At 35.8% G+C, this 16,955-nt stretch overlaps 1 protein-coding gene across 3 annotated transcripts in view; it reads right to left on the bottom strand.

Moving 5' to 3' along the window:
* Positions 1–6,753: 6,753 nt before the first annotated feature.
* E(Pc) (Enhancer of Polycomb) overlaps positions 6,754–16,955 on the bottom strand; it is a 112,939-nt gene continuing 102,737 nt past the window's right edge. For all 3 annotated transcript variants that reach the window (XM_069339867.1, XM_045762024.2, XM_045762026.2), the window contains exons 10-11: positions 10,576–10,698; positions 6,754–8,665 (exon numbers count right to left, since the gene is read on the bottom strand). In XM_069339867.1, the coding sequence (XP_069195968.1) occupies positions 7,606–8,665; positions 10,576–10,698 (1,183 nt within the window). In that variant the 3' untranslated portion in view covers positions 6,754–7,605. The remainder of the gene's footprint in view (positions 8,666–10,575; positions 10,699–16,955) is intronic.

Raw genomic sequence — 16,955 nt, 5'->3', positions numbered from 1 at the left:
GCGTCGTAACAATCCGGACCGTTGAATAGAAATGCCACTTGGAAGTATCAAAACCTATGGGTATAGTCGCGGAATGGAACGTGGATCAACCTGTCCTCTTAAAAAGAACGTCGCTTTTGGCCGTTTGCCCGTATGCCCGAATTTGGACGTAATTTGAAAATGAAAAAAAAATTAAAATAAATTTGGGATTTCTTTTTTCAACAACAGTAAGTTAAGGGTCCTCTGATAGGTTAGGTGGGCAGGAAATTCTCATAAAGTTTCAAAACGTTATGAAAAACGTGAATTTAAAGTGTCCTCTTATAACCTCTGCGCGTAAGGCGGACGACTCAAATAGAAAACGGAACAGAACGTCACTTTTGTGAGTCGATTTCATTTCAAATTACGTCCAAATTTAGCCATATCGCGCATACCAGCCAAAAGTGACGTTCTTTTTAAGAGGACGGGTTGTCCATCGCCTCCTGACGTCCGCTCGTCAAAGATTAAACCAGGAGGCCTTACCTACGGCGATGCTGCCACTGGGCAAACATTTACCAGTGTGCCACTAACACACTAGTGGCCGCGACGACGACTTGTCAAAGGTCTCATTTCTACTGTTTTGGAATTTACGGTTTCACGGGTAGGCGGTTCCATGGGTTTATGACCCTATGGGTGAAAATTATCTACTGTTTTCAGTCCTACATTGTGGCTTATTGACCTTGAAACCGTTGCTCCTTGTCTGTTACATCATTCTCTTTGAAAAAGTTGTCTGGATCAATGTCTCGGTGCAAATACTTGCATGTGGCGATGGTGTGGCTTGCACATGTGCAAGCGAACACTTGCATGTGGTTTGCATTCTGAACCATTTCATCATTATTTCTTGTTAAGCATAACAAAACATTTTTTCAGTCAATCCGGTTGAAAGAGGATATTCAGGAGCAGATTTGAGGTGGTCATCTGCCAGATAATGTGTGAATTTCTGATGGAAAATAACGAGTGGCAGAACACACATTTATCACCACAGGTGGGCAAAACATATGGTCATAGCACACCTGCGGTATAGCTTGGGAAATGGTTCCTTGATATCGAAGTCAAATCGCTACACATTAGTACAGCATTATGAAGATAGGTTAATTATACCAATACACAAAATAGTACAAAATACATACAAATAATTAAATTAAAAACAGCAATGTTTGATTGACCATTACTGCAAATTATGTATAGAGTCTAGCAACATAAACTTCACATACCTGATAATACTGGGCCCTTTTAAAAGGGTTAAATTTATTTAGCCTTGACAGATTAATAGAGGCAAAACAATACAAGTACTTAAGATTAGATTTCATGACAATCTTCACTCAGATTTTTGGGTTTAATTTTGCATTGTCTAACATCAATCGAAACTATGGCTTTGAAATTAAAGATATTTCACTCAAAAGATGCAAAATACTCTTTCTCCAATCGAGTAAGTAATTATTAAAAGGCACCGAACCAAACAAGGAAGAATATTTAGCACCATCTCTATATACAGTATGTACCATGATATTCTGGTCATAAATATTGTGCAAGAGACCAATATGTGAGCAAAAGACATAAGATGAGCAATGTTAAAGGCATCAGACTTCCCAAGTATATTATCAAGGGACAAGTGACTAAAATAGACATTTATAAAGCAAGACACAATCAACCTAAAAATTAGAACATTCTATGAAGAGGTGCACAACTGTAAGCTGGACAATTAGGTGCAGAGTATCTGTTATTCCATTAAATGCCCCTGGGTTAAGCACATGTGCTCAATATGCAGCCTAACCAAAATTATTTCCATTCCCAATTACTGGCAGTAGGAGAAGGGTCATGGGGATAGGTCACATTTAAGAGTACAGTATGCAGTTTGTTATCCATAATACCTGATCATCGACTGTCGATTAAATGACTGGGCAAGAATTTGAATAAGGAATCGAGAGATTGAGAAATGTCCTTAGCACCGGCATCTGCAAGTTCCTCTGAGGTAACGTCAATAGGGCTGGGTATCCAAAGGGGACATCAAATTAAATAGGCTAGAGATGAGAATCAGCCAGTACTGGATCTCAACCACCACAGGATGGGATAGATTAAGACTGTCACAAAGGCACTAAGAGTCGTATACAACAACAAAGGGATGAAGCTGTCATAGAGCATATAGCATAATGCTCTGCCAAAAATAACATTACATGTTTGTTCAGGAAAACAATGTAGCTGTTACTATCGACAGAATTACATTCATCCATGAACAAAGAAGTACAGTAGTGTGAATGTCATGAAAAACATTGTCAAGCCAAAGAAGTGGACATGTGGAACAGATCACTATACACAAATTTAAAATTAGAATTGAAATGTATGCTTAAAATTCACATGGCACTTTGTACTACAAGTATTTCATCAACAAATAGTCTAATCTGGAACTAATAGTTCATTACTTTTTGAGTGCCTTTGTAATTCTTTGTACATAAATCTGTTTAAGATTACTCTGAATCGTACTTATACGATACAGAGGAAAGTTCATTCTCTTGGGAACATATCTTACCAATGCAGCTAAGAATCCAGCAAAACTGGAATGTCTTATACTTGCTAAAGATGAGAGAAAACCAATATTGGATTTCCATCACCACAGGATGAGAAGGGTTATAAAGACATCTGGGCTATAACACTACTACTTTGTGCCAATTTCAATAACATACAATTGGTGGCTCATGAAATGTATTAATATCAGAGCACAAAATTATATAAAGTTCAACAGTAAAGATACTTGTCGCCAGAGAAAGGAGGCACATAAAGGTTTTATCAGGAAAGACAAGTCATGCTAACTCCAGCAGCAGATTCATACCTGTCCATAAAGAGAGAATAGTATGATAAAAAATAGTCATGTCAATGGAAATCTTAAGGAAAAGGTATTTCAGGACATTACACTGGGATAACATAATATAACATTGGTTTACTATAAGGTTCCCCATAATTAAGGACAATAAGCTTGATTGCATGCATGCACACACATGTGCACACTGTGCCATTCTTGCAGGTAAAGATTGCAAAGGGATAAGAGGCCTGCAATATGGGCATTCAAAAACATAAGGTACAAACATGAATGGAGACATTGGAGGGCCCATGCTAAGTATTGAAGGCAATACCGATTAGTAATCTTTTTTAATGACTAATTAAAATGTCCACATAATAAAACCCCTGGGTTGAGGAAGAACAAAAAGACCTGAGCAGTGCTGTAAGCCAATACAGTACTATTCAAAGCTTCAAGAGGACTAAGAGTCAACGTTGAATCAGACAAACACACTGGGAATCCATAATCTAGTTTAGACAGCAATAGGGATGATTGCAACTTAGAAAGTATCCATTTTATCTTTACCCCAAGAGGTATGTGATAAGACTGAATTAGTAAAGTCTTGGTGCAATCAGCATGGGTTGGACTGCCATGAGCTTCATTTATTTCACTCCTATCCTCAAGCCAGAAAAAAGAGTTTAATAAACCAATTTTAATCACTGAAGCACTTGAAGGCCCCCCCTTACCATGACAAGGTACCAGCCATGAAATAATGAAAAAGACAAATATAAGGTTACCAACCAAACTCTTGCAACAAGGCTAACCAAATTTGTATTACTTGATTTGAAGTTCCATGACAAATTCTTAGTGAACATAGACTTCCCATCACTCATATGATGAAGCAGCACTCATATCCCCCCCCTTCAATAAAAAAAAAAAAAAGACAAGATTGGACTGAGGAGCCATTGCAACTCAGTGGGTAGCTGGACAGTGATGATGATGACGATGACAGTGAAAGTCATCAGATGTGATCTGTAAGGTCTCTCACAAAACATCTATACTATTTTATTTCTCATGCACCCTCCACATGTATAGAGCTGAAATGACGCATTAATATTATAATTCTATTGCACAGACATATGGACAGTATATATGGACCACTTAACTGTCAATGGTGAGCTAGAAAGTAAATCACTACAAACAAATTTCTAACAGGTTACTATTTGATAAAATTACAGTAAATAACGATTATCTTGTTTACCGAGTGGTTCTAAGTTAACATGGTAGTGTACTGTATTTTTTAACTTTATAAAGGCAAGACAGGCCACCAAGAGTGGGTGAATGAGATGCACAGAGTATGAATGTAGTAACCATTGATAAAGAACAAAAGATGTTCCAACAAACTCTATCACAACAAAGGAAGAGTAATATGAACACAGTGATCCCTGGATAACTGAACCTTCAAGAGCAAACTTGAGGTAAGGTGAAGTATGAACCTTACGGGTTCATCAGCAATCCTGATGAACCTGATGTCATTACGTATGTATGTATTACATGAACCATGTAATACATACATACAACAGATTACTCTTTACAAAGGGACACTTGTAAAAGGATATATACACTATATGTATACATGATTTAATTTGATGAACTCTGTAGAAAATACAAAAATAAGAATACATGATATTCAATACTCATTTTTTCCACATGTGATGTGCCACCTAAGAGAATTGTCTATGGTAGTACTAACGAACACAGATAGCAACACCACCATTCCTATCGCACCCAAATTTTGGAAATATTTTATACATGGGGTAAAACTCTATATGTACCTTTCTTATAAATGCACATTGTTAAACATCTGAATCTTTGCATAAGGATCCTCTAAAATTTTTATGTATCAATTGCAGTCTCTTAACTGCTAGCAAGATAAATTAGTAAGGATCTGAGTTTGCTATTCTTAAGTGCAATAGTATCTACTCAAGTCTTTATGTATTTGATCCACCCTGTGAATAAGTTGTAATAATTATAACTTTACCCGTACCGTACCTGGATTCAAATGCCAGCATTTCTAATATGCTGAACACTTTATCAGATAATTTAACTTATTCTCAATCATATGGAGTAGAACAGCTGTATAACCATATACTTCAAAATGATGCACATGTAAATCACTGTGCAGTTAAATCAGATTAGACTGACTAAAAAAAAAAAAAAATCATATATCCATTTTTAAGTCGGTCAATTTAAAGTGGGAAAAATCTTTGAGTGGTCAACCACCTCTGGATGTTGTTTGAGTAGTTAAAACTTGCCACTCTCCTGAGACATTTGAGCAAAGTACATTAAATATGCAAGTACAGGACAAGAGATAATCCTCACTCATTAGTAACAAACATATATGACTTTGCAGCATTATAATACTTAGTTACTTGCGTTAATAAATTGTTTTATTTTACTTTGTGATAAGAATATATTGGTTGACTGTAAATACTGTAAACAGAGTAAAGGCACAGTAACTTGTGTATGAGGGAGGAACAAAGGAGTATGCAGCAACTCATGGCACCTGATCTTGCCTCTATCCCTTAGCCATGCCCTCTTTAAAATTTTCTAGACGGCATTGGTTAGGTCAAGTCATACTAGACTAGGATAATTTCAATGAGGTTTGGAAGGGAAGGATGATGAACCTTAAACATAAGAGCCAAAAAATGGAGCTAAACAATAATCCTTCAACACGAGTTAGATTACCGTAGATATGCTGATTAGGTTAGATAAAGATACGTGAAGTTATTATAGTTAATTTTTGTTTGATTTGTGGGCAACTTGACCTGAAACCTCTGCAGATATGATTGTATTAAAAAGGTAGTATTCAGTCAATTTTAGTAATCGGTTTGGATCAGTGACAACACAAGGTAAAACAATTCTTACCTAGCATTTGTGTATCAACTATTATACACAGTGGTGTACTATATTGTAAATCAGGAATCCTGATGAACCCTTGCACTGATTAAGCTTTAAGCATGCAATGATAACACTGCAGATTTTAGTAAAATAAACACACATTATCAGCATCTCACTTGTTTCAGACGATGTCATTACGGTTAGCTTGCTGTCAATTTAGTAAATAATTAATTAGTGGCACTTTGCAAACATTATTACTGTACTTATAAGCAAGCTTAATATATTGCAGCTCAAATTAACACATGCTGAATAGTCATATCAGTTTGTTCATATCTGCCTGGCTTTATACAAAACATTGTATGAATGTGCAAGATTTGGTAAGTGCACCAGTAAGTGCATATAGCCTAGGAGTTTATGTAATACCACATTCACAATAATGGTGGAGAGCCAAGTAGATAACTAATTCAATACAAGTCATGAGAATCAAATGCAAGACAGTTAAATATTCGACATGCAGTGATATTAAAGCCAGAAGGCTTATCAAGCATATTGTGATGATTTTATTCACAAAATGTATCACTTTAATACCATTACGTTCTACAAGCAAATTTTGTAAAAATTCCAAAACTGCAGCTGCTCAAACTTGTGGTTTCAACAGTGGTTGCTCATGAATTTAATGTTTGGTTGCTAGATGGTTTATATAAGTACCATATCTTGAGACTCAAAATTATACTTTATTTTTAACTTCACTTTATAAAAACCCAATATTTAATCAATGGCCAAGACAGAAGTTACTGAAGAGTACACCATCACTAAAATCCTGACTTGCTCTCAAAAAACTAAAATGATCCCCCCACCCTCCCACTGCCTTTATGAAATAATTTCCCCCTAAGTTTCTGACTTAAATCTGAGTGTATACAGTATGGCTCAATGATGGTACACAGTATTTACTGTGCATTTCCATACTCCTTACAATCCCGACTGGTAAATACAACCCTGCATCTTCAAATTACAATACCACCAAAGGAAGTTAATATCCATGGATCATTAGACATACATTCTAATAAAAGTTGATAGTTTATTTGGAAAGTATTCTTAGTGTCAAACTTATCACGTAAAGCATCTGATATACCAGGCATGCCCTCCAGAGCTTACATTATCAAGTAAAGCTTCTCACATATCAGGCATGCCCTTCAGAGCTTACAGTAATATTGACTCCATAAATTTCACTGTAGAAATAATCAAAATGTAATAAAATTAAAAGTTTGTTACAGGTTTTTTGTTATATTGAGTTACATATATAATAAGTATATTAAAACCTCAGGTACAAAATGACTCAAACCCTAAAAAAAATCCATGAACAATTTCATTTCATATATTACAAACCACCTTGCTCTAGTACATAGCAATACAGATACCCAGTAACAATAAAGTCAATATCACATAAATGCACAAAATGAAATTTCAATATCACTTTGACATTGTACACTTGTAGAAAGTTAATTCTGCTGTTAGTCAACAAATGGATTAATCATGATTTATTTATTTCACAGTAATAATTATTTTAACTTGAATTCAAATGGCTGTTGCCCACATATTGGATCATGTAAATGCAAAGAACTGACTGGTATTAATTTATTTGTACTTGTCATCTATACAGTCTTGGAATTTGAGCAAATAAAACATGGACATCAAAGCGATGGAAATGCTGGAGCAATTTACCTTTATTCAGTCCAATGAAATGTGACACTTATCCATGCTGGAATATATAATAGGATTTTGAATAAAACACATGAGGACATGGAATAATCAACACATCTTATTATTTCCTTGTGTTTGGTATAAAAATAAGTTAAAGACATGAAATGAATTGAAAACAAATTTTTTCCCCCCAATTACTAATTTCAGGACAATGTTCAAGTTTCATGAAACATATAATGATCCACTTTAGCACATTTTGAGCTGTCTAAAGAATTACTCGGTCCGTTAGTTAAAACTGCTGCACCATTATTACTTTCACTATTAGGTAAGCTGTCACTTGTCCGAGTTGTTGATGTAAACAATTTTTGAGACACCAGATTATTTGTGGTCGCACTACTTAAAACATTGCTACCATTATTTTTATTATTATTAGATAATACGAGTCCACTGGGTACACTCAAAGCATCTGCCGACGAAGATTCTTGGTGTGAAGATGTTAACGCTTGGCTACCACTGCATTCACTGTTTGAACATTCGCTGCCAACCTTGTCACTTAAAACACTGGAGGAGGCACACAGTAAGCTGTTACTTAGACTAGTTGCTGAGGAAATAGGTAAGGAGGTGGAGGAGGATGTCGATGTCAAGGATGAGGATGGTAGAGATGGCAATGAGGATGTGGGAAATGATGAAGGTAAGGAAGAAGAATGAATTTCATCACCCGTCACATTGCTTGTACTAAGTTGAAGCCCCGATACTGCCAAGGGAAGCGTGTTAGTTGAGTCTAGTGTCACGAACTTGGATGTTGGTTGAGTGGTGAAATCTACGGAATGTTGCTGTTGTCTATCAATTGTACTACTAAAATTTGATGCCCATACACTGCTTGAGAGATCATCCAAAGTCATACCACTAGCACTAGAACCATCGTTAGTCCCACCACCACCACCACTTCTTGTACCATTACTATTTTCTGACATAAGATCCACTTCTAGGTTCTCCTCAAGAATCACTCCCGAGTCACTATTGAGTAGTGTGTCTAATTCTGATGGTATTGACACTTCTAATTCAGTTACATTTCCAGCAGCTTCACCCTCTATAACCTCCGCAGTAATATAAACAGAGGATGGTAATGTAGTTGCAAGGTTTAACTCTTCTGTGGATGAGGTGGAGTTGAGGTTCACATCTGGAGTTAAGGTGACAGGAACTCCCACAGTCTCCACATCTATTTCCACATCAGTGTCGTTGTCTTCAGGTGGAGAACTCGGACAAAAGTGTGGCCTGTCGAAAACATAAGAATATGAGAAAATAGGAAACATCGGGAAGATTATTGGCCTTGGTAGGGCAACTCCCAAGCATAAATAGAAATGTCGATATGGTTAGTTATAGAAAGGCGCTGCCTCATCAAGGCCAATAACACTTTTTAAAATATCTCCTTTCACCTTTTCATCCATTTGTGTGCTTCGAGCATGTCCCCTCTTATCCTCTGACATTTCTAGAGAATGTAAATAAAGTTTACTTAACCTCTCTTCAGGGGGAGGCTTCACATACAGAAATTAACTATGTCATCCTTCTCTGAAAAAGTTCATGGTAATTTATGTCCTTTCTATAGTATTATTACTAACACTTCTAAACCTAAATCTTATTATCCTATTTGCATTATTTAAATATTAAATACTGTAAACCAAAACTTGCATGCTGATATGAACTGTTATCTAAGGGTTAAAAGAGTTAAAGTTGCCAAGCAGTGGTTTTGAATCTTCTTAAAATAATTATTTTAGCATCAACAGCAAATTTGTTAATGTATCTATTTAATCCTATTTCCAAGTTATTTACATACATACAACAAGCAACAGAGGTCCTAGTATAGATCCCTTGGGGCATTCCACTTGCGAGTTTTCCACACAAGCTTGACTCCATTTAGGCTGATCCTGTTTCTTTTGAAGTAATCATACCCAATGTAATTGGAGACATTCCTTCCAATACAATGTACATTTTACCTTCCTAATCAGCCTATTATGGGATAAATTATAAGTAGACTTGCTAGTTTAATGTGGCTTGAATTTTTCTAATTGTTCACTAACTTCCTCCCTGGTAACTACTAAACCACTAATTTAGTTAACTTGTCTCCTACAGTACCTCCATAGATTTGCTCAACTGCAGGCCACATATCAAGTTCTTCAGTAAATACTGATACAAAGTACACTGCCAATGAATTATTTATCTTGCTCATGCCTAACACTGAAATTTAGATTCTTCACCCCTCATAACCTTAACCGAGTCATTCACTTTTAATTATCTCAATATCTTCCTTCACTTTGCAGAATTCTTAAGCCTTACATTGGTAAAATTCTGTGACATAATTTTTGGTTTATATAGCTCAGTTACTGATGTCATAGGTATCATACAACATTTGGCTGGCTTCTATTTACCGCTATACTATCATATTTTCTTCATCAGATATGTACACCTTGGCTTATGAATTTGTACACTCAAAGCATTTGAACAAGGTAACCTCATCTCAATAATGACATTCCTATGACTGTTCTGGGTATGTTCGTAGAGTACCAGCCCGCAGGTAAAAAAAGTTAGCTTGACATGAAGACAACTAAGCACCACAACAACATTATTATTGCATTAATGCTACATGGTTACTGGCTTTAAATCCTCCATTTGATTTACAAGCAGAAGACTTGAGTTCATTCACAATTCTACAAATACACATACTGTATCTTATAATACAACAAGTTACTAAGTTCTCCTGCTATCCTTTATTTTCACCTATTTGCTCCCAATAAAAAGATTTATTACAATAATTACTAAGACAGCAACAATGAGTATCTTTCCCATTAGCTTCCATCATCTTCAAACCGATTTCATAACCCTTTTCTAAATGTCCATATTGCATAGGAAAAGTAAATTAAGTTAGGTGAGAGAAGCAAACTACAGTTTGCATTCTTGCTGTAAGATACTGTATAACTTGTACAATATAATCTGGAGCACATCTTGATAAAATAAGAATGTACAGAGAAAATACATTGAACTGCAAACTGATAAGTTAATACTGTACTGTACATTCAACATTTCTCTAATGAATGTAATATTTCCATCAAAAATTATAAAAGCTATATACATACTGCATTCTTAACAATAGTAGTGCCTACTAAATAAAATAAATTTCTGATTCTTACCATTCTGTTTTAACCTCATGGAGGAAATCATTTGTAGCTGTGAGGCCATTGGGTCCCACATCTCTAAAGTCCGTCTTGAACCATAGGTCATCAAGCGGGGTACTTAATCTATCTATCCACATTCTGTTTAAAGATAGTAAAGTGCATAAATAAACAATAACAATATATATAAGAATTTCATAAATAAAGCATCCACGTTAAATCCCAAAAGACCAAATTATGTATTCCTAGGAGAGATGGCCATTAAATTCAATGCTGGCCAATGATAAGCTGGCGAGTGCTTCTCTCAGCCTCGTACACAGTGTGCTTTGCAAACAAATAGGCAATTGTTCAATATACACACATACATATCAATATCCCATTTCCAACTTTCATGCATTGGGAAGGCATCAGCCCAGAGAAAATATGTAAACATATTAACAGAAGTTAATACAGTACTAAAACAGTTATACAGTACAAAAAAAAAAAACACTAGCCCATTCATTATATAATTTAAACTATATAGCAGCAAGGATAAACAACTATCACAGCAGCACACCACTACTGTCTAAGAGCAAGTGTTGTGCTCGTTGATAATTATATATAGCCTCCCTCTTCTTACAAACTATTTCCACCTAATCTACAAATCACATGCATCGTTCACACTCACTTCCTGATTCCTCACGATGTCTGCTCACCTTCCATGCCTTCCTTTCCTTTACCTACCCTTAAATACAGTATCTGCATCATTGTACCATTATATATTCAATCAAGATGGCCAACCATTTCAATAAGCTCTCCTTAATCTCGGTGTTTGTTGACTTTTACACATCACATCTTTCCATAACTTTTCCATTCCTCACTCCCATTTATTTTCCTAACACCACACATACTTCTCACATTGTTCAATATCCGTTGATCTAGCTCTTGATTTTCATGTTCATTCTACACCATTATAAAACTGTACATTAGTTGGACATAGTTACACCACACAAAATTCATGTTGTGCTAATTCGCACTATATCTTGAGATGATTTCAGGGCTTAGCATTCCCGCAGCCCGGTTCTCGACCAGGCCTCCTTTTTGTTAAAATACCCTCCAGGAAGCAGCCTGTAGTAGCTGTCTAACTTCCATGTACATATTTACTGCTAGGTAACAGAGGCATCAGGGTGAAAGAAACTCTGCTCATTTGTTTCCACCTCCACCGGGGATCGAACCCAGAACCTTAGAACTACGAATCCCAAGCGCTGTTCACTCAGCTGTCAGGCCCCTGGATAAGGGTCTACTGTGTTGCATTGTCAAGTTATATTGTACTGTATATTTATATGGTGTTCAGGTTAATAAATAATTCAGCACGATAATGTTTTTTTCAAGATTTGAAAACATTTCTACAAAGCAGAATGGTATACAGTATACTGTATTATTAATTTATTTTGTGTATGTTTAATATTACAAATTTATATTCTAAGCCCTGAAATGTGAGTTAAAGTGCTCCCTTGAAAACTTGAACAACCTAATCCAAGTTGAACCTAGATTTTAGCAATTTTTGGATTTTAAAATATGTACTGTATTTTGCTTTTACTGGTTATATAGCAAATGATTGAGCACATTTATGTACATATTTAAACATAATAAAAATAAAATTGAACATTATAAAACTGCAATACAAATTATAAAATTATTATTTACTTTGAATTTTGAAAGGTCAACTTTATTCTGGTTAATTACAACAGAGTATTTGTATCCTGCTCGATCAAACTCATGGAAACTTGAACCATCGAAAGTTTCTCTCTTAATCTTTACCGCCAGAACTGTATATCATGGCGATTATTTTATTTATGCCTCTTTTTTATATCAAATAGTGCCAGTACTAAACTTGTTGGCCAGCCTTCTTATTCCCCCCGTCATAGTTACTTTTCTATATCAATTTAGCATATTCATCCATGTTAAGAAATCTCTTCTTCCTCCTACCTGGTTTAACTTAACCACTCATGCTAATAGTCAATCTGTTTTACTAATAAATAATGAAATAAAAGATAAGTCATGAAACTCCTTCAGTAATGAGACAACACTGGGCTGGCAGAAAGGAAAAGATCACATGATCATGACACGTCAAATGTCAATAGTACTGAATCACCCACAGAAAATTAATCACACATAAATTGCATAGTACAACTCATAGTACAGTACCAGCAAAGTAAAATATTTCTACATAAATTTTTATTTTTTAATACTAATAAAAATCAAATTAACATTAAAACTACCCAACACAAAATTAACCATCAGCTAGATATTACAATGCAGAGTCCTATCATAATACTGTTTTTGTGATGCGAGGTTGCACTATATGAGGAAGAGTAAAAGTTAATGTGCTCATTTACCTACACTTACCTACACGTTTACCTACACTCCAACTGTACTATACAGGTATTTATTGTTTTCACATTGCAAACTTTGCATTTGTTCCATTTTACTTATACTGTAATAAAATAGTAGAAATACATTGTAACAAAGAAAATGTATCAATGAACCAATATTGCTTAATCTACACAGTGCCCAACCCCAACCATTTTGGTTTAAAGATGTACTACAAAACAAGAAAATTTACTAAATGCAATGTTGTCACAGAACTCTTATACAGTAGACTAGATGAACTAAATGTGTAAAATGTATTTCTTACTCTTGTTAATTATTAATCAGAAGACCTATTATGCACATTTGTGCATTATTTTTCCAAATTTTTACTTGAACTAAACAAACAAGTTATTGCCCAATTTCTATATTTAAAGATTACTTTTGTGTGTGTAATCCCTAGGATGTATAGAGTAAGTACTGTACTACAATCCAAAGTATTTAAGTGCTATTCAAGACTCAAATACGATGGCAAGACAAGATGTTTACACCAAGGAAGGTTGATATACCAAACAGAGTATCTAGGCAAATGTCATAGAGGAATTGTTAGATGATGTTTTCTATCCCTGAAAATCAGGGAATTCACCTAAAAGATGTCAGATCTTAGGTGGGACCAGGCAAAACTCCAGTCCTGTGCTTATTAGAGGAAATATATGTAATGTTGAATCTCCAGCACTATGGGATTAGAAAGGTTACAAGATGCAAGAGACATAAGAGTACTTTGAAAATAAACAACTATTAATGATCATTACCTCAATACCATTTATTTCCGTAGAGAGGATAGCATGGAGTTCTGCAATTTTTTTTTTTTTTTTTTGCCTATAAAGGAAAGCAACACATAATGTATTGCTCCTGTATTACCGTTATTATGACTTGCTGACAATTTCAAGTTGTTCAACTCCCACAGCTTTCCCTGATGATTGTCTGGTCTGAAAGATCATTTGTCTTTGTAGCCCAACAGGGCCACATACTCATCACAGCCAGGTTGATCTAACTCCAGCAGAAAATTTGTAATTTTCTTCATGAAAGCTTACACTGTTCCAGCTAAATTTCTTATATTTATTGTCAAGAGGGTCCCTGATGTTTACAAGTGTTTTCTAATTGTGCTTGAGCACCTCAGCATTTCAGTACATCTATAACATTTTCCTGCCATCTCTCATTCCAGTACGTTGTAATGTATGTAGTAATAACATTGTGCAGGTTTGGCACTTGATCTTCCAGTATTTTCCTATGTGCATATTGTATACAATCCCTCTTTTGAGTGTTTTTGAGTCAGTTCTAATAGTTTAAGTACTTCACTGATTCTAATCAAACAATTAAGGATCTCTCTACATTTTTCAGTTATACAATCTCACCTGCCTTGTACACGGATACAAGGACTGTGTAATATTCTACACGAGATAGCACTAGTGCTTTGTACAGTGCTATCACTGGTGTGGCATTCTTTGTTATAAAGGTTCTCATTATCCTTCCTGTCATGCTCCTGGCTACTGCTATGTTTGGATTACCATGCTCTCTAAATATTAGACCTTCTGACATTATTCCAAGGTCTTTCACTTGGGCACTACACTTTCTATATCTGACTGTATTGAATCCTGCACACCATTTTAGGTTTTTGTTTTCCCATACTGAAGTTATCAGAATTTGTAACGTTGAAGGTCATTTTCCGATACCCTTGGAAGATCTTGATAATATCAGATTGTAATTTTTCTGCATTTTCACCTGAGGCAATTTCCATACTGCACTTATTTTGTTGTTGTACACAAAGACTGATACACCTATGGCCTATATGCCCAGTGTAAGCCTTCTATGAGGGTTACCTTACCTTGCGGTTACCTTGCAACGATTTCGGGGTTTAACGTCCCCGCGGCCTGGTCCTCGACCAGGCATCCTAGATGCTGGACTGGTCACAACCAGGCTGTTGGATGTGGCTGCTTACAGCCTGATGTATGAATCACAACCTGGTTGATCAGGTATCCTTTGAAGGTGTTTATCAAGTTCTCTCTTGAACACTGTGAGGGGTCAGCCAGTAATGCCCCTTATGTGTAGTGGAAGCACGTTGAACAGTCTCGGGCCTCTGTTGACGAGTTCTTCCTCAGAGTACCTACTGAATCTCTGCTTTTCAACAGGGATATTCTGCATATCATGCCATGCCTTCTGTTTTTCATGTGGTGTTATTTCTGTGTGCAGGTTTGGGACCAGCCCCCTCTACTATTTTCCACGTGTAAATTATTATGTTATTCTCCCGCCAGCACTCAAGAGAATACAGATTTAGGCAATTTAGTCAGTCCCAATAATATAGATGTTTTACCTGAGTGGATTCTAGCAGTAAAGATCTCTGTACGCTCTCCAGGTCAGCAATTTCTCCAGCTTTAAAACGGGCTGTCATTGTGCAACAGTATTCTACTCTAGAGAGCACTAACGTCTTGAAAAGTATTATCACTGGTATAGCATCTTGAGTTTGAAAGGTTCTTGTTATCCAACCTGTCATTTTTCTTGCAGTTGTGACGGCTACTTTACTGTGTTCTTAAAAGAATGTCTTACGACATGAGTACATCCAAATCCTTTACAGTTGCTTTTTCGTTCTATGGTATGACTAGCATAGCATTCTATGGGTAAGAGTAATGGTGTACGACCATTTTATAATAACTTGTACTACAAACCTTTGCAATCTGTTTATGAGAAAATTTAAATCCACCCTCCTATCTTGCCTGTTTTTCCCTTGACTTTCATTTTCTGAGCTATTACTCCAAGGTCTCATTTATCAAATGCTTTTGAAAAACCTATGCATATAACATCTACATTTTGGTTTGTTTCTAATGCCTCCATAATTTTGTCATTGTCATCAAGTAAATGCAAAATACTGCTCTATATCTATATTGACCTGGATTGCATACTTTAGTTAAGGTTTTAGAAGCATACTAAGAAATCAACTTAAATGTGTGCTGCCAGTGCAACCAGTCCTAATTTTGCTACTTTTTTTGTGAAGGAGGACAATGTCACAGTTTTTTATGGTCTGCAGGATGAACCCTGGCTCTAGACTTTTTAATCCATGTTATACAAAGTGCCCCTGTAATGGTACCTTGATCTTTATGAAAAATGAATTCCAGGAATCTGTCTGGTCCTGTTGCCGAGTACATGGGCATACTATCTATCTATTTTTTGAAAGCTGTGGAGTTTATTCTAATATCTGGTGTGTCTTTCTGTGTAGTCCAAGTTCATGAAAAAGTCCTCTCTCTCTCTCTCTCTCCCACTTTCATCGTGTTCCTTGCATTGCTAAACAGATAGTGTTCATTTAGGATTTTGGTAACTTTTTTGTCTTCGATGTCTGAACCTCCTCTTGTACGTAAGGGGGTATATACTGGGAGATATTTTTATTTTGTACAGTATTTGTAAAGAAATATTTTGGGGGTTTTCCCAAGTCTTCAATGGTTTTCTGTTCATTTTGTATTTCTTCATTCTGGTATGTTTAAGTTTTTGCACCATCTGTAAGATCTCTGAAGGGTTGCCTGCATTGCTGGCGACACATGGGGCCACTTAAGTGTTTCTGTAGTCTTCGCCTTATATTCAGTTCCCTGTATTCCCTTTCTCTGTTGGACCTTTTTTTTTTTTTTTTTATTCTTAGAAGGATATGTTTTACACACATATATATATACTTTTGTAATTAATACACCTCTACATTGAGTTCCAAGTGTCAGGGTTCAGTGCCAATTCTCATAGAATCCTTCATAATTCATAGTTTATTTTGTCCCCGTCAATACATCGATTGTTGAAGTTCAATTTATTAAATGTGTTTCAGATATTTTATATCAATTTATATTCGTTTTAATTTCATTGATGTTTTGGTCCAAGTTGTATTGTGACTGGGATATCATTATTCGTTAAGATCAGAATGTGTTAACTCCTCTAGTTGGCTCAACTGTCTATTGGTCCAGCAAGAATGTGTCAGTCTTGTTAGCTCTCTCTCGAGTACTCACTGGTCTAGGTGA

This window comes from Procambarus clarkii, chromosome 42 (assembly GCF_040958095.1).
Source record: "Procambarus clarkii isolate CNS0578487 chromosome 42, FALCON_Pclarkii_2.0, whole genome shotgun sequence".
Taxonomy (NCBI): Eukaryota; Metazoa; Arthropoda; class Malacostraca; order Decapoda; family Cambaridae; genus Procambarus; species Procambarus clarkii.
The sequence above is the reverse complement of the archived record's forward strand: the minus strand, read 5'-3'. Positions and strand labels throughout refer to the sequence as shown.